Source organism: Hippocampus bargibanti, linkage group LG02, assembly GCF_051943395.1.
Source record: "Hippocampus bargibanti isolate YZ-2025 linkage group LG02, ASM5194339v1, whole genome shotgun sequence".
In the NCBI taxonomy this organism is placed as follows: domain Eukaryota; kingdom Metazoa; phylum Chordata; class Actinopteri; order Syngnathiformes; family Syngnathidae; genus Hippocampus; species Hippocampus bargibanti.
Genome location: NC_142735.1, coordinates 33,013,025 through 33,032,621, shown reverse-complemented (window position 1 = coordinate 33,032,621; position 19,597 = coordinate 33,013,025). Strand labels below are relative to the sequence as shown.

The window sequence follows — 19,597 nt, the reverse complement described above, 5'->3', positions numbered from 1 at the left end:
AAAATACCCAAAACACTCAGTATGATATTTTTAGTCAAATGCAAAACACCAATAAAAATGACTTAAAGTGTCCAAACTACTTCACATTGAACCTGGAAGTGGCCAATTTCAGAAAGTCCCGCCCCCTTGTTCGTGGTGTTACGCCAAGACGTCTTGCCTTGCTCGAGAATCAAAACAATGGCTTCAGATTCTGAAAAGATGCTTTCTTGTTACTCATCCAGTTATGAATGTGATTCAAATAGGAAAGCATACATGTTTGCAATCGATTAAATAATTTATTCCGGTCATTTTGATGCATCTGGAGAGAAATGTAGTGACAAACTCATTAGTACTCACAGTACCCAAAAAAAGGCACAAAATGGCGACAAAGCTCCGTGGAAATTGTCTCCTGGGACGTTTTGGATGCGACCATCAAATACACTGGAGAAGTCTTGGCGCAACACACGATTCACCATCGCGTTATTTATGTTTACCTTCTAATTTCGCCATCAATACGGATCAACTTGAAGTTTTCAGACCAAACAAAGTACCGCAAAATGCATTGAGGTGATGCAAGGTGCATGTATGTCCTTTCTCGATTAGGGGCGTTTCTTCAGTGACGTAGGGTGAGGACTCGTCACCAACTCAAAAACAAGACTTCTGGAATATTCAGCGCGAGTCTTAAAACGTAAAATATAGCTATATGCGGTGGAATCTTTGTAAAAGAAGTCATTTGAAGCGATTTTACAAATTATGAACACAACTGGTGCGGAGACGTCTGTTGTCCTTTAAAACTACACAAAATATACCTTATTTTTTGTATAATAAATTGCAATTGTATTGTAAGGAAATAAACTCTACTGTATCATAAAGTCGTTGATGTAGTTGCCTCTTGATGATATCAGTGAAGTTGCTGTGCTTTCTCGGCGATATTAACCTCACTCACACTGTCCCCTGCGAGCTGCTTTTCGTTAATCCAAATCAACAGAAGTTTTTCAACATCTTATATTCCTTGAGACCATTGTTTAGACCAGTGATTTTCAACCACTGTGCCGTGAGAGATCGTCAGGTGTGCCGTGAGAAACTATTCAATGCCCCTTTTTCAAATGTAAAAAAATTACAAACATTTATTTATTTATATATCATTTTCTGCCAATATTATGTTATTGTCCTGTGTCCGTGCTGAAAAGACTGGGAGGGAATTTAATATTTGTTCGTGTGGCAACACGTCACTGATTGCCTCTTTCATGCGAGATGGTTTGTGGTGTACCGCAAAAAAAAATCCAATGTAAAAAACGTGCCCTGGTTCAAAAAAGGCTGAAAAACACTGGCTTAGACAACACAGAAACACCCTTAGCCCAGGTGTAGGTTGTGCAAAGATGCACCTGAGACAATCCAACACATAACTGCAGGGTGTAAGATGCTGGCAGGGAAAGCCTGCTTGGAGTGCCACAACCAGGTGGCTTGCATAGTCTACTGAAACATTTTTGCGGAGTATGGACTGGAAACCCCAAGGTCAAAATGGGAAACACCTCCCAAGGTGATGGAGAATGACCGAGCAAAGATCCTGTGGGACTTCCAGATACAGAGTGACAAGATGGTAATGGCCAACCAACCAGATATCGTGGTCATAGATAAAAGGGAAAGGAAAGCCGTTGTTGTGGATGTAGCGGTCCCGATTGATGGAAACATCAGAAAGAAGGAACATGAGAAAATGGAGAAATACCAAGGGCTCAGAGAGGAGCTGGAGAGAGCCTGGAAGGTAAAGGTGACAGTCGTGCCTGTGGTGGTCGGAGCGCTCGGGGCAGTGACCCCCAAACTCGATGTGTGGTTGCAACAGATCCCGGGCACAACATCGGATATCTCGGTCCAGAAAAGCGCAGTGCTGGGAACAGCACGGATACTGCGCAGAACCCTCAAGCTTCCTGGCCTCTGGTAGAGGACCCGAGCTAGAATGGGGGACAGACCCCACCCATGGGGGGTGAGACGAGGATTTTTTTTTTTTTTAATATATATATATACATACAGTGAGACCTCGGTTTACGAACACCTTACCTTACGAAGTTTTCGGTTTACGAACGTCAAATTTATGAAAATTAAACCTTGGAATACGAACTACTTTTTGCGATACACACCCACCACGGCTGGCGGAGTGATCTTCGGATCTTCGGCGGAAGCACATGACCGACGCCGAACAACGCTCCAGCCGGCGCACCTTTTCCACACACCTTTTCCACACCCCTTCTCTGAATTCACATGTCGATCCCCTCCGAGGAGCTATTTGCAGATAATTTTGCTATTATGGGACCGAAAAAGACCGCACCACAAGCTTGTGTTCAGCCGAAGAAGACACAAAACAAAATCACTGTCGAGGAGAAGAAGGAGATCACTGAGAAACATGAACGGGGTGTGTGTTTGTGGCGTCACATGTGCGCACCGCGGCTGTCATGTGAATCTCAGCCTGACACATCTCTCATGCTGTGTGTCACTCCCTGAGAGTAACTTTCTACTACCATTCTATAAATAAAGAGCCCGGTACCGTCCATCATTGCTACCATCCTTCGCAAAAAGCTTGACACAACGGCGTTATTTAATGACACCGAAATTGACACGTGCGAGTTGACAGCTAGGGCGGGGCCGTCGCTCCCACCTCCGCCAGCTGAAGAAGACACAAAACAAAATTACAGTCGAGGAGAAGAAGGAGATCATTGAGAAACACGAACGAGGTGTGCATGTTGATCCCCTATTCACCGATACTGGGACATTTCAACGAGTCGCTGTCACTTCACCAGTGACATGATTACGACCCCTCGCTCTGTCTTGTGCTGGCAAGTCCAAGAGTTTGCTTTGCCCGAGATGATTGTTAACCGCGATCGCGTACGTTTGTTGCTTTCTGGGTTCGCGAGTGTGCCATTTCCTTTTGCCTAGCTTGACAGGCTGGACGGATCGCCCCCGCCCGCCTTCTTTTGTTGCGTTTTATTCCGGGTCCGTGGAATCATCGGACTCGTGCCTTTTGTTTTCATAAAATCTCTGCCAGCACCTACGGTACTCAAAGTGGATGCAGATGACATGGAGGAGCTTGTTGCTGACCATAATGAGGTCCTCAACACAGAGGATTTGATTTGCCTTCAAGACGACAAGCAGAAGCAGGCCATTCAGGAGTTGATGTGCAGAGTTTTATTGAACAGTTCCATCCAGAAAAGTCTATGAGAATCATCAACATGATGAATGATAATGTGATGCCTCAGTTTCGTAAGATCTTACAAGTCAGAAAGCAACAGGTGTCAATTAAGAGCCATCAACAACCATCACAAATGTAAATAAAGTGACTTTATTTTACAGTGCAGTGTATTTCTTTCATTACAATACAATAGCACATTTATTATACATAGAATAAGGTATGTTGTCTGTAGTTTTAAGACTTATTTAGTTGAAAATTATATTTTATGGAGACCTGGGAACGGATTATTCTCATTTTAATGGTTTCCTATGGGAAACATTTTTTGGGGATACACACTTTTCACCTTACACAATTAAGTTTGTAAGCCAAGGTCTCACTGTATATATATATATATATATATATATATATATATATATATATATATATATATATATATATATATATATATATATATATATATATATATATATACAGTAAAGTCTCGTTATATCGATATCGATTATATTGATATCACTGCTTATTACGATACTATTTTCATTTCCCGGCAAATTTCTCGTCTTTTTATGTATAATTACTTCCGTTTAGTACGATACCTGGTTATTACGATAATCCGGTTACTACGGTGCCCTTTTTGATCTCCCGCCGGCCATTTTGCTCTGTTTTTATTGATACAGAAGCAGCTTAAACTGAATCGATATTTGCTTAGGGATTTCTATACAGTACCACCATTATAAAAATCTGTATCGGTCACACCGCGGGTCACGTGACCAACTTCCGCGTCTCGCACAGTGTAGCAGCAATAGCATCTTTGACACCAATTTCAACCACGGGGAAACGTAACAATTGTGACCTCAGAACGAAATACAAGGCAATAATAATAATAATACATTTTATTTCAAGCGCCTTTCAAAACACCCAAGGACACTTTACAATAAAAACAATAAAACAAAGCACATAACAATAAAACCATAAGTAAAATGATACATAATAAAATAGCAGATAGAACTATACATTGAAAGCAATTTTAAACAAGTGGGTTTTGAGGTGAGCCTTGAAAATAGGGACGGAGTCAATATTGCGGATGTTGGGTGGAAGAGAATTCCAGAGTTTGGGAGCAGAGCGGCTGAAAGCTCTGCAACCCATCGTGGTGAGACGGGCAGAGGGCACATAGAGGTGAAGGGAGGATGAGGATCTGAGGGACCGAGAGGGAACAGAGATTTGAAGCAGGTCAGAAAGATAGGGAGGGCAAGGTTATGGATGGCTTTGAATAATAGTGGCTGTTGAGACTCCAACAAGCAAATCTGTCATGATCTGGTTGGCGACCAAGGGGGGGCGCCGTCGGCCCCGCCTGCACCTTCACAGGTGCTGGTTGTCCCGATCAGATTGGCGACCAACGGGTAGCAACGTCAGCCCTGCCTGCAGCCTCGCAGGTGCTGGTCGTTTTAATCACTGACACATAAAAGGACACCCGGCACGACCATCCAGTGTCGGTTCATTGTTTGCTGCATGTTTGTTACATGCATTGTTTATGCTGTGCATATGTTTGTTTAACCTTGGCGGACTTTTACTTTTGGTCTTCTTTTGATACTTTGTATTTTTCCATTCAGATGATTTTGATGTTTTACATTTTGTTCCTGCTGACCTTTATTTTAATACAATTTGTCAAACAACCTCCTGCTCACTTCTGCCTGCTTTTTGGGATCCGCACCCGCCATCACCACCTTGCAAAACCGTGACAAAATCCTTCATTGCGAAAGAGTTTGACGTGCCGCAAAATACTGTACTTTATCAACGTGGTTGAAGAGTAAAGATAAAATTAAGACAGCATACGAAGCGTTGGACTTTGGACCTGCATCAAAAAGGATGAGAAAGGCAGCACACCCTGATGTCTTCTACAGTACTGTTGTTCAACATCAATTTCAACCTTGGGGAAACGTAAGAATTGTGATATCCGAACGACGTACGTACAAGCCAATCATGGCTGTGGAGGGCAATCCTACAAACAAATACTTCATCGCGAAAGAGTTCGACGTGCCGCAGAATACTGTACTTCATCAACGTAAGTAATGTAAACGTTGCAGTTTTAGTTTTCCATACATGTATTTAATTGTGTTGTATTCAGATATCTATCGCTTGCAATAATCACTGTTTTTCATATTTGTACTTGCTGGCGTTCGTGGTTTCTCTCGTGTGTACAATGTCAACAATGTTGAGTGCTACTCAGAGTCACGATTGCAAGAGTGCGTTATAAAAATAATAAAATATGTTTTTATTGAATGCATAAGATTATTTTTCACTTCACTACAGTACAAAATCATGCTAGATACGCAATCCACGAACTCAAGGAGAAAATTACATGCCATATCAAAGATTCCCCATTTACTGCATTCCCCCCTTTTAATGCAGTTCGGCAGTTTTTTCCGACTCCCGAGAATATCGATATAACGAGACTTTACTGTATATATATATATATATATATATATATATATATATATATATATATATAATGAATGACTCTGTGTCTTTGTGTTGTCATATTGTCTTTGTGCTGTCGTATTATTTGTTATTTAGTTTTTTTGTTCTTTTGACTTCAAGGCGGCGCCACGAGTGGCTGCCTTTCCGGCAGCTCATGTATTTTGTTTTTCTACTGCTGTGAAATGTAAATTTCTCCACTGCGAGACTAATAAAGGCAAATCCAATCCAATATATAATGGATATTGATCACTCATTGCATCGTGTCTTGTGCTTGATCCAGACTAGCCTTGGTGGTCGCGTACGTCTGATGATAACAGGGGCTGCTCCCATCTCGCCCACCGTCCTCACTTTCCTCCGAGCTGCGTTAGGATGTCAGGTAATATCTCCATCTCTCATAAAATTCTCTCCAGTGTAACAAGTTGTGCGATCTGGTCTGTACCAACCACAATGACAATTCTTGCTGAACACGATTGTTTATTGTCTATGTAGCTGGCTATCTATCTATTAGCTATCTAGCTCAGTATATATTAGCTATCTGACTAGCTAGCTATCTAGCTAGTTGGCTATTAGCCATCTATTAGCTAACTAGCTGACTAGCTGACTGTTTTCTAGCTGGCTATCGAGCTGGCTATCTGGCCGGCTATCTATCTATCTATTATGTATCTTGCTGGCTAGCTGGCTATCTAGATCAGTATCTATTAGCTATCTGACTAGCTAGCAGTCAGTATCTATTAGCTATCTATCTGACAAGCTGGCTGGCTATCTTGCTAGCTATCTAGCTGGCTATCTGGCTGTCTATCTAGCTGGCTATCTGGCTGGCTATCTAACTGGCTACCTAGCTATCTATTAGCTATCTAGCTGGCTACCTGCTCTTTATTTATGTATCTATTAGCTATCTGACTAGCTAGATATCTATTAGCTATCTAACTGACTATCTAGTTTGCTATCTAGTAGATATCTGGTTAGCTAGCTATCTAGCGAGCTATCTTAGCTTGCTATCTAGCTCGCTATCTTAGCTATCTATTAGCTAACTAGCTTTCTATCTATTTGAGTTATTCTGGGTTCAGTGAACGCGTGGCTACCGCTGCTCACCCACAAAAAAACTGATCCTGTGACTGTAAAGTGACCTTGAGAGTTTTCAAAGGCACTTAAAAATGTAAGTAATTAAGTAAGTAAACTTTATTCATATAGCACTTGTTGCTTCACAAAATTTAAAACAGTCATTATAAAAACAGTACACAAAAAAGGGCAAATGGAAAATTATGCAAGGAGAAAACATAGTAGTTTAAATTAAAAAAAAAGTCTTTAATGTTTTTTAAAACTGTCAAATGAAATGTATTATTATTATTATTATTGTTGTTGTTGTTGTTGCTGCTGTTGCTGGTGTATTAAAGGACAACCGACACCACTGGACAAGTTGCGTCCATAATTTGTAAAATGACTTCAAAGGACTTCTACTGAGCGCATTTGAAGAAGATTCCAGCGCATATAGCTCTATTTTACCTGCGCTGAATATTTATGAAGTCTTGTTTTCGAATTGATGACGATCTTCTAAGTCACAGGTGTCAAAGTCAAGGCCCGCGGGCCAAATCCGGCCCGCCACATCATTTTTTTTTCGGCCCGCGAAAGCAGATCAAACTTGCTAAATTCCATGATGATTGCTAAAATCTGAGCCAAAATTTCATATTTTTGGATGTCAACCGCAATAAAAGTCATTATTCTTGACTTCAGATTTGAAAACGATTTATTCATTAATTAGCTGTGTGCTCTATATGTAATATTTGAAGGGATTTAAACATTCTAATGGGTTCCCCAAATTCATAACGGCCCTTGAGAGGAAACCATAACTACAATGTGGCCCGCGGCAAAAAATTACTTTGACACCCCTGCTCTAAGTGATGTCACGGAGGGAACGCCTGTGACCGAGAAAGTGACACACAATGCATTTTGGGTACTTTTTTTGTAAAACCGTGTTGATCGTCAAATTAGAAGGAAAACTACATAAATAACGTGATGGTGAATCGTTGTGTGTCGCAGCCAATTGCGGATAACACGCATAAGGTCTAAGTCCAACGGAGCTTGTGCGCCATCTTGTGCATTTTCTGGGTGCTACATTGGAGTCCAGATGGCTCGAATTGATACGGAAGGACTTCTTTAATCGTTGCAAACATTTATGCTTTCCTCTTCAGACCTATTTGAATCATGTTCATAATTGGATGAGTAACAAGAAAGAATCTTCTCCAAATCTTAACTCTCTGAACCCATTGTTATTCTGGAGCAAGGCAGTTTGTGTAGGAGTATCCTGGCGTGACGTCACGGACAAGGGGGCTGGGACTTTCTGAATCTGCCCATTTCCGAGCTCATTTTGTTGCAGTTTTGGGACAATTTAAGTCATTTTATTGGTGTTTTGCATTTGACTAAAAATATCAGCCTGCGTGTTTTGGGTATTTTAGATGCTATAAAACGTTTTTCTGAAGTCTGTTGGGAAACAAAAAAATGGTGTCGGTTTTCCTTTAAGAGCAAAACAAAATTCCTAGCACGGCGGTAGCAATAATCCCACTTTTGTCCAATTTCAGTTCTATGAAGGCTACGGACAGACAGAGTGTACCGCTGGTTGCACCATGACCATGCCTGGTGACTGTACTGGAGGTGTACCGCTCTTTCTCAATTCACAATAAACTCTCGTTTTACACCAGCAGAAAAGTAAGCGACTGCCTTTGCATTTTTTTTAGGTCACGTTGGTGCTCCTCTGCCTTGTAACTCCATCAAGCTGGTCGATGTGGCGGAAATGAACTACTTGGCTATAAACGGCGAAGGAGAGGTGAGAGACCCGTCGAAGCTGACCAACTGTGCATACATCAATGCCAACACAGAGGTCAATAAAACGACTTGATTATAAAGTACAGTTTATTTCTTTCAATCCAATAGCACATTTATTATACGTAAAATAAGGTATATTCTGTGTAATTTCAAGGCTTATTTAGTAGAAAATGGTGTTTTATGGAGACCTGGGAACGGTAGCCTATTCATGAGCGTCTGAGGACATGGCTACCTGTTGGCTATCTAGCTAGCTGGCTGGCTATCTGTTAACTATCTATCCAGCTGGCTACCTATCTATTAGCTAGCTCGCTGGTTAGCTGGCTATCTATTGGCTATCTATTAGCTAGCTGGCTGGCTATCTATTAGCTGGCTACCTATCAGCTAGCTCGCTGGTTAGCTGGCTATCTATTGGCTATCTATTAGCTAGCTGACTGGCTATCTATTAGCTATCTAATAGCTAGTGGGCCTCAATCTGCAGTACATATGCACCTAAAAGCTAGCAACCACTCATTTGACGACAATGAAGTTAAAATCTTAGCCAAAGAAAATAGATGGTTTAAAAAGTGAGTAAAAGAAGCTATTTTCATAAAACAGCTAAACCCTTCACTAAATCGCCATGGTGGGGTGAGGTTTAATTTGGATCGTTTGTACAACAGACTTCTTAGGCGACATAGGCTTAGTTATGCTGATGAGGTGATACCAGAGCAAATGGGGCAATCAGGCCAGTCGTAGACCCCACAATCAGTCAGGACAATAGAAGTAATCAGTGTAGACTCAGGCAATGGTCCTCGGCTCCCCCCAACCTGAGAGCAGGGACCTATCATAGCAGTCTGGCACCGCCACGTCTGGACAGTAGGGATATATATATATATATATATATATATATATATATATATATATATATATATATAGTGATATCATGAGAGGCTGGCTCTCAGCGGGACAGGACAAGAAGTGCAATGGACGACAGGTTTGGATACAAACAAAGGTTTTAATCAAAGGTTTCAGGGGGGATTCACAAGCAACAAAGGTTTGAATAGTGTCTCTTCCAATACTTAAATCAAAATAAAGTCTCTTCTGAGGTAAAACTGAAGACGGAGTTCTTTTCCAAGAGTCTCTAGGCCTCACCCCTCTTGACGTCCTCCTCATGTAGCCTAGCCACCTTAGCAAGGTCCAAATCCAGTGTCCTGTCGTGTGGTCCCAACTGGCAATGAGTTCCACGCAGCAATCAACTTCTTCACAGAGCACAGCAATCGAGCTTGTCTTTCCCCACGCTGCACACTCAGAGGCTCTCTGCCTTAAGAGCCTTGCCTGCCAATCCCGCCCTGATCAGCTGCAGGTGTGTGGTTTTAATTGCTGCCTTATATATATATATATATATATATATATATATATATATATATATATATATATATATATATATATATATATATATATATATATATATATACACACACACACACACACACACACACACACACACACACGATCAGTCACCTCTATATGGATGACATAAAGCACGCCAATGGCAACCTGGAACGAGCAACAAGGAAAGCGGCTATGACCAAATACCTCCAGCGGGTGAGGCAAGTCCTCAGAAGCCAGCTCAATGGCAAGAACAAGACCCGGGCAATAAACAGCTATGCCCTGCCAGTGATCAGATACCCTGCAGGAAAGGAGGAGATTCAGACCACGGATGTTAAGACCCCAAAACTCCTCACCATGCATGGAGGGTTCCATCCCAAGTCCAGCACCCTGAGACTACAAAAGCCTTAAGGAAGGAGGCCGGGGACTAGTGAGTGTGAGAGCCACTGTCCAGGATGAAACATCCAAGCTCCATGAATACATTAAAGAGGAGGCTCCAACGGATGATGTACTCAGAGAATGTCTCAGACAATGGGGAACAGAGGATGAGGTGCTGGAAGAAGGACAATCATGGGAGGAAAAGCCCCTACACGGGATGTACCACCGAACCATAACAGAAGTGGTTGATCTCACTCGCACTCATCCTGGCTGCTCAAGAGCAGGCCCCGAACACCAGAGCCATAGAGGCAGGGATATACCACACCAGGCAAAACCCAATGTGTAGGTTGTGCAAAGAGGCACCTGAGACAATCCAACACATAACTGCTGGGTGTAAGATGCTAGCAGGGAAAGCCTGCATGGAGCGCCATAACCAGGTGGCTGGCATAGTCTAACGAAACATCTGTGCGGAGTATGGACTGGAAACCCCAAGGTCAAAATGGGAAACACCTCCAAAGGTAGTAGAGAATGACAGAGCAAAGATCCTGTGGGACTTCCAGATACAGACTGACAAGATGGTAATGGCCAACCAACCAGATATCGTGGTCATAGATAAAGGGCAAAGGAAAGCCGTTGTCGTGGATGTAGCATATATATATATATATATATATATATATATATATATATATATATATATATATATATATATATATATATATATATATATATATATATATATATATGGCCAAAACTACCAGCAAAAAATTTTGTTAGCTGACGAAGCCTCTTAGATAAGAAGTGAAACATCCGAGACCTTCAAAGAAGTACAGATGACGGCTGAAGAAACGTTCTCATCGATATCTAGCTAGCTTTTTATTCATTTGAGTTATTCTGAGTTGAGTGAACGCTGGCGCGTGTGGCTGCCGCTGCTCACCCGCAGAAAAACGGATCCAGTGACTAAAGTGACCTTGATAGTTTTGAAAGGCACTTGTGAAATAAAATGCATTCTTATTATGATAATAATTATTATTATTATTATTATTATTATTATTATTATTATTATTATTATTATTATTCACAGTTCTAATTTGATGTGTGTGTTTTAGGTGTGCGTGAAAGGTCCCAACGTGTTCCAGGGTTACCTTCACGATCCAGAGAAGACTGCGGAGACCATTGATGCTGATGGATGGGTTCACACTGGAGATATTGGGAAATGGCTTCCTGTAGGTATTGTGTAATCGATTCTCCTTTCAGGACTTCTGATGATCCGGACCAGTCATGAAAATATTGCTTTGCAGAACGGCACACTGAAGATTGTAGATAGGAAGAAGCATATCTTCAAACTGGCTCAGGGGGAATATATTGCTCCTGAGAGGATCGAGAATGTCTACGTGAGAAGTGATTCAGTGGTGCAGGTTTTTGTGCATGGGGACAGTCTACAAGTAAGTTAGGCTTGGTAACATGATCAGCATACAATGTTAAAATGCTGTCATCTTCCACCAGTTCAAAAGTCAAAGTCAGCTTTATTGTCAAATATGCTAATATGCATGACATACAGCACAGATGAAATTACTGTCCTCTTGGACCCAGCATGCAAGCACTTATAATGACTGACTTTAACAAACATAATAAACATGAAAACGGCAATTTGCCGGGAGAGGGGAGCCGCTGCGTGTTCACGTGCCGCCATCTTGGGAAAAACAAAAAAAAACTAAAATAACAAATAATATGACAGCACAAAGACACAGAGAGAAGTTTTAATAATAATAATAATAATAATAATACATTTCATTTACAAGCACCTTTCAAAACTTTCAAGGTCACTTTACAGTCACAGGATCATTTTTTTGTGGATGAGCAGGGGCTGTCACGTACGGCAGCTCGCTAACATCTATTGTTATTGTTGTTGGCAAAAATGCACTCAACGAAATAAATAAGCAACTCAATAAATAAAAAAAACGAAACAAAAATAAATAAAACACGCAAAAGTAAATAAATAACTAGATAAATATTCAATAAATAAATAGACAACTAAACACAAATAAATAAACAAATAGATAAATAAACTAATAAATAAATACATAAACAAAAAAACTAAACAATCGACATGGGTCTGGAGTTATATTGGATTGGATTGGATTTGCCTTTATTAGTCTTGCAGTGGAGAAATTTACATTTCTTATGAAAGAAATGAAAGTAGAAAAGCAAAATACAGGAGCTGCTGGCAAAGGCAGCCACTGTCGCAGCGCCGTCTTGAAGTCAAAAGAATAAAAAAAACTAAATAACAAATAACATGACAACACAAAGACACAGAGAGACATTCATTCTTAAGCACTTTCTGTACCCTCTTTGTTACATAAAGCAGTTCCAGATGAAAGAGGAGAGGATCAAAGCGCCTCTTCACCACATCATGGTGATGTCCCTGATGTGAATGGTGGTCATTATATGAGTGAAATGAGGGCGGCTGTCCAAAATACAATGCAATATTGGTTTATAAAGCGCTCCAACAACAGCGGAAGCTGGAACAAAGCGCTATCATGGAAAAAAGGAAAATTCTGCCCCCTTGTGGAAGAGGAAAAAAAACATTGTCAGAGGCCATGACCAGCGCTTTATCAGCCCCTAAGCATTAAAAAACAAAACCTGAACACATTTGGCAATGGCATTCTTTTCAATTTCTGAATACATTTTGTTTCATGTAGTCTTTCCAAAATCTTTGCACCATCTCGTCTTGCAAAACTGTCTTCTATTCTTTTTAGTCTTTTCTGGTAGCAGTAGTGGTTCCAGACCATGACTTTCTATGTGGATGGACCAAGAGGATCATGGGAGTGGAGGGCAGCTACAATGCACTTTGCCGTCGAGCGGTAAAAAAACTACAGTACATTTTGTTGTAGTATCAGTGGCAGTTAGTTATTCTCTCATGGGGAGTGATCTGTCTCTCTATGAAAAGTAATTTGGTGACGACCATGTACCATTCAGTAGAGGTGGTCACTTGCGCTCCTCAAAGGCCAGTCACTTGAATCTGTCAAATGTCTCCCTGGAATTCAAATGATCGACGTCAAGGACAGGATTTGCTCACCCTTAAAGGACAACCGACGTCACTTTTTTGTTTTTTAACTGACACCAGAAAAACGTTTTATAGCATCTAAAATACCCAAAACATGCAGTATGATATTTTTAGTCAAATGCAAAACACCAATAAAAATGACTTAAAGTGTCCAAAATCTGCCAACAATGGAGCTGCGAATTGGGCATTTTCAGAAAGTCCCGCCCCCTTTCGTGACGTCACGCCAAGACGTCTTGCATTGCTGGTGAATCAAAACAATGGCTTCAGATTCGGAGAATATACTTTCTTGTTACACATCCAGTTATGAATATGATTCAAATAGTCCTGATGAGCAAATCATAAATGTTTGCAATCGATTCAAGAATTTATTTGGGCCATTTTGAGGCAAACGGGCGGGGGGGTGTCTCAAAGAGAGGCAGAAAAATGGCGACCAGCTCCTGTGAGCTCATTTCCACAGCTCTGATACATTCTTTCCATGGAGTTTGCCTCCCTCTGCTGGCGGCTTTTGGGGGTAAGACATAGTTTATAAAAAACAGTACAGCAAAATACATTGACGTGATGGAAAGATGCTACAATGCGTCTTTTTTTACGGTGAGGAGGCGGTCCTTTTCTGACGTCACGTACGAACTCGTCACCAACTCAAAAACAAGACTTCCTGAATATTCAGCGCGAGTCTTAAAACGTAAAATATAGCTATATGCGGTGGAACCTTATTAAAATGCGCCCAGTAGAAGTTATGTGAAGCCATTTTACAAATTATGGACACAACTTGTCCGGAGATGTCGGTTGTCCTTTAAACCGACAACCGACACCTCCGGACAAGTTGCGTCAATAATTTGTAAAATGACTTGAAATGACTTCGACTGAGCGCATTTAACAAAGATTCCACGGCATATAGCTCTATTTTACGTTTTAAGTATCGCGCTGAATATTCAGGAAGTCTTGTTTTCGAGTTGATGACGATGCTCTAAGTGACGTCACGGAGGGAACGCCCCTGACCGAGAAAGCAACACACAATGCATTTTGGGTACTTTTTTTTGCCTGAAAACACAGTGTTGGTCGCAAAATTAGAAGGAATACGACATAAATAACACGATGGTGAATTGTTGTGTGTCGCAGCCAATTGCGGTAACACACATAAAGAAGGTGTAAGACTAAGTTTAGACAAGTTCCCAGCAGACAAATCAGCCCATTTCCAACGGAGCATGTGTGCCATCTTGTGCATTTTCTGGGCGCTACATTGGAGTCCAGAGGGCTTGAATTGATACGGAAGGACTTCTTTAATCGATTGCAAACATTTATGCTTTCCGCTTCAGAACTATTTGAATCATATTCATAACTGGATGAGTAACAAGAAAACATCTTCTCCGAATCTGAACTCTCTGAAGCCATTATTTTGATTCTGGAGCAAGGCAGTTTGTGAAGGAGTATTGTGGCGTGATGTCACGCACAAGAGGGCGGGACTTTCTGAATCTACCCAGTTCCAAGCTCATTTTGTGGCAATTTTGGGACACTTTAAGTGATTTTTATTGGTGTTTTGCATTTGACTAAAAATATCAGCCTGCGTGTTTTGGGTATTTTAGATGCTATAAAACATTTTTGTAATGTCAGTTAGGAAACAAATGGTGTCGTTTGTCTTTTAAGCAACAGCATCTTACTATTCAGTCAAAAAATGCTTCTCACCGGAGCAGTAGCTTCATTGTAGTACATTGAGACCTCATCCCTGAGATTCTAAAAGGAGAGGAGTAGCAGTACCGTACATTGCAGGAGTTTCTGAAAAATTACAGAGTCCTTTGGCAACATAAAATTCCTACTTATTTCAAACCGATAAACACGTTAAGGCAAAAATTAGTGCATCCAAAAGATAGGCTACCAAATGAAAAACAAAGTAATGTAGTTTATTCCATAAATTGTAAGAATGAAAATTGTAAAGAGCAGTACATTGGGGAGACTCAACAAATTCTCAAAAAAAGACTTTATCAACATCGCAGGGATAATACTAGTGGGCCTCAATCGGCAGTACATTTGCACCTAAAAGCTAGCAACCACTCATTTGACGACAATGAGGTTAAAATCTTAGCGAAAGAACATAGATGGTTTGAAAGGGGGGTAAAAGAGGCGATTCTTATAAAACAACAAAATCCTTCATTAAACCGGTCTGGTGGTGTGAGGTTCAATTTGGATCGTTCATACAATAGCCTGCTCAGGCAAAACAGGTTAGGCAACTTTCGCAATGCTGATGAGGGTCGTTATGCTGATGAGGTGATACCGGGGGGAGTGGGTGTAATAGGCCAATCGTTAGTCAGGAATGTAGGAACAATCAGTGGGGCCACAGGGGGGGTCCCGCGCCCCCCCCCCCCCCCCAACCTGAGAGTAGGGACCTATCATAGCTGTGTCCGGCGCCACCAGGTCTGGACATTAGGGATATATAAATGGGGCCGATACGACCAGTCAGACTTTAGTTCGCTGACGAAGCCTCTTGGATAGGAGGCGAAACGTCCGAAACCTTCACTTTTGTACAGATGACGGCTGAAGAAACCTTCTCACCCTTGAAATACGCACTACTTTTCGTGATACACACCCACCACGGCTGGCGGAGTGATCTTCGGATCTTCGGCGGAAGCACACGACCAAACAGCGCTCCAGCCGGCGCACCTTTCCACACCCCCTCTGAGGAGCTTTTTGCAGATAATTTTACTATTAGGAAATGAATGCCAGATGATGCCCTAATAATCATCGTCGAGGAGAAGAGGGAGATCATTGAGAAACCGCTACAATGCGTCTTTTTTACGGTAAAGGGCGGTCCTTTAGTGACGTCACGTACGGACTCGTCACCAACTCAAAAACAAGACTTCCTGAATATTCAGTGCGAGTCTTAAAACGTAAAATATAGCTATATGCAGTGGAATCTTTATAAAATACGCTCAGTAGAAGTCATTTGAAGCCATTTTACAAATTATGGACACAATTTGTCCGGAGACGTTGGTTGTCCTTTAAGGCTTATTTAGTTGAAAATTATATTTTATGGAGACCTGGGAACGGATTATTCTCATTTTAATGGTTTCCTATGGGAAAAAAATGATTGGGATACACACTTTTCGCGTTACACACTCTGTCTGGGAGCCAATTAAGTTCGTAAGCCAAGGTGTCACTGTACAGTGATACCTCAGCTCACGAAATTAATTGGTTCCCAGAAAGTGTGTGTGAGCCGAAAAGTTCATCTCCCGAACATTTATTTCCCATAAGAAACCATTAAAATGAGAATAATCAGTTCACAGGTCCCCATAAAACATACATTTCTACTAAATAAGCCTTAAAACTACACAAAGTACACCTTATTTTATGTATAATAAATGTGCTATTGGATTGTAATGAAAGAAAAAAACTGTCCTGTATAATTAAGTCATTTTATTGACCTTTGTGATGGTAGTTGATGGCTTGATGGAATGGAGTGGGAGGATGAAGGGACAGAGGGAGTTACTGTTTGGAAGGAGAGTCACCTTCCGAGTGAAGTTGCCGTGCTTTCTCGGCGATAATACCCTCACTCACACCCCTGCTAGCTGCTTTTCATTAATCTAAATCAACAGAAGTTTTTCAACCTCTTCTATTGCGTGAGACCGTTGCTTAGACAACACAGAAACACCCGATGCCACACACGCACACTTAATCGCTTCCTTGTTCTTCAGGATTGTAGCAATTGTCGATTTAGCATACCGGTGCTGGGATGCTAAGCCACACAAACGCACACCTCGATGTTTTCTCAATAGCAAACCACGTCTGCACTCAAAGGGGTGTGGAAAACTAGTCCGCCAGCCACTGTGGTGCTGTGTGGTTTGGTTCGTCCGCCAAAAACTATTTTGCCAGCTAAGACTAATATGCTCGCAAAATTAATGTTCGTGAGGCGAAAACTTCGTAAGCTAAAGCGTTCGTAAGCCAAGGTATCACTATACTGTATTTATAGAGACTTCTTTTGTGTCTGTGTAGGATGTCAAGGCAGCCATCTTGGAGGACATGGTGCGACTTGGCAGGGAAGCAGGCCTCAAGTCATTTGAACAGGTATAAATCTTCTGTATTTTCTGCCGTGTAAGGCACACCCACAATCCTTGATTTTCTTCAAAGCTGACCCTGTATTAGCTAACTATATAGCTAGCTATTAGCTATAGAGCTATCTAGTTGGCTAGCTGTCTAGCGAGCTATCTGTTGGCTATCTATTATCTACTAAGTAGGCTAAGTAGCTTTTTATCTATTAACTTCAGGGGTTGAGTGAACAGTGCGTGTGGCTGCCTCTGCTCACTCACAGAAAAACTGATCCTGTGACTGGCAAGTGACATCACCAAAAAAGAGGCAGAAAATGGCGACCAAGCTCTGTGTAAGGAATTAAACAGCCCATTTCCACAGGCTGATTAATTCCTTACATGGAGCATTGTCGCCCTCTTCTGCCTCTTTTTTGGTGGTACACGAAGTTTTCAGCCCAGCCAAGTACAGCCAAATGCATTGACGTGATGGAAGGACTGCTACAATGTGTCCTTTTTTCTGTCAGGGGCGTTCCTTCAGTGACTTAACGTACGGAGTCGTCACCAATTCAAAAACAAGACTTTCGAAATATTCAGCGCGAGTCTTAAAACATAAACTATAGCTATATGCGGTGAAATCTTTGTAAAATACGCTCAGTAGAAGTCATTTGAAGCCATTTTACAAATTATGGACACAACTTGTGAGGGTGAGGGTCGGTTGTCCTTTAAACGAATACATAAAAGAAAACAGCAATAACTCAGGAATGATAAAAACGGACAAAAACTGCACTTGAACAATGGTTTGAGCCAGGTCTTAACTTGGATGTTGTTAATTATGATTATAATTATTTTATCATCATGATTGACTTTTGTCACCAAATGTTTATGTTTGTATCTTTTAGGTGAAGGCCATACATCTCCATACTGAGCTGTTCTCTGTTGACAATGGCCTGCTCACACCAACATTGAAAGCCAAGAGGAATGAAATGAGACAATACTTCAGATCACAAATAGATGAGCTATACGCTGCCATCCACAAATAGAAGCCCAGGAAGAAGTGCGACTGCATCCATGGTGGAGAACAAAGCAGGAACCGGAACATACACGCCAAATGTTGAAAAAAGCCATTTCACTCCCATTATTATTATTTTTTGACTTCAAACCTTTGATGTAGCTTTTGACAAAAGACATTAATTATTCCCGCAATGACATTTGCCCTGATGTTTTAAATTCATGTCTGTGATATGATTTTGTCAAAACGTTCAAGAATCAAGAATGATACTGTAAAACACTATAAATCATCATGGCACCCAATTACATGTGCCATTTATAATAATAATAATAATAATAATAATAATAATAATAATACATTTCATTTATAAGCGCCTTTCAAAACTCTCAAGGTCACTTTACGATCGATTTGTTACGTGTAGATGACGTGGAGTGACCCAACTTTATTTTTTTTTTAGATATCTGGACTGTCACAGCGCCAACAATTTGCTTGACCTCGCGAACTATCAAAAATGTGAGATTTAAGAAGACTAAATTTAGTGTAGTTGAGGGATGTGGAAATGTCACATGAAGTTGACACGTTGCCAAACTATAATATCTCCTTTCAGTTGAACCAAACATGTGAGTACTGATTGATAAGTGCCACTTATCAGACACGAATGAGAATCCGTGAAGCCAACAAAAGTCACCGTTTTTCTTCTTGGCTTTTGACACAGATTCTCTCAGGAGAGCTCATCTGTTGCTTGATGCTGTGGTCTGGAAATTTTCTGCAGTGTTGCTTATTTTTGAAAAATTATTCACTTGCACTACTAAACGTTCCATTTGTAGGAAATTGTTGTCCTTTTTTGGGGGGCCGGGCGGCATATACGTATGACTAAGCTTGATTGAGGAAACAACAAACAGAAAAAGCCAAAAACAATTATTAGCCTCTGGATCCTCAGGAAGAGAACAATTCCAGGACAACTGGATTTTTTAACACACTGTCGCTACTGTGATATAAATGTGTATGGATTTCTTTGTAATTGATTATGTAATAATTGTTTTTTAATCAAAATGAGTCGCATACTTTATATAATTATTTTTACCATATTTATAAGTATTGACAATGTATGTTTTTGATTAAAACTAATTAACGGAGTCGTTTGTGTGTGTTTAATGTGTATTCTACTTAAAATTTCAAATTTTACGGTTTCACAGGTCCCGTCGATGTTCCTAGTCGGACCGATTTTAGAACGGACAATCACCTCACAACAGGCACGGTTATTGATTCAAACGCAGATATGTGTTTCTCGTCGGACCCTTTTCTCCAGA

At 40.9% G+C, this 19,597-nt stretch overlaps 1 protein-coding gene across 2 annotated transcripts in view; it reads left to right on the top strand.

Annotated features, from left to right (window-relative positions):
- LOC148902481 (long-chain-fatty-acid--CoA ligase 1-like) overlaps nt 1–19,423 on the top strand; it is a 53,262-nt gene extending 33,839 nt beyond the window's left edge. The window contains exons 14-22 of one of the 2 annotated variants that reach the window (XM_088991083.1): nt 5,916–6,011; nt 8,212–8,284; nt 8,368–8,456; nt 9,639–9,794; nt 11,305–11,421; nt 11,497–11,640; nt 12,955–13,059; nt 17,247–17,318; nt 18,178–19,423. In XM_088991083.1, coding sequence (XP_088847209.1) covers nt 5,916–6,011; nt 8,212–8,284; nt 8,368–8,456; nt 9,639–9,794; nt 11,305–11,421; nt 11,497–11,640; nt 12,955–13,059; nt 17,247–17,318; nt 18,178–18,318 — 993 coding nt within the window. In that variant the 3' untranslated portion in view covers nt 18,319–19,423. The remainder of the gene's footprint in view (nt 1–5,915; nt 6,012–8,211; nt 8,285–8,367; nt 8,457–9,638; nt 9,795–11,304; nt 11,422–11,496; nt 11,641–12,954; nt 13,060–17,246; nt 17,319–18,177) is intronic. The other variant, XM_088991084.1, reaches the window with a different exon arrangement.
- Nucleotides 19,424–19,597: the final 174 nt, after the last annotated feature.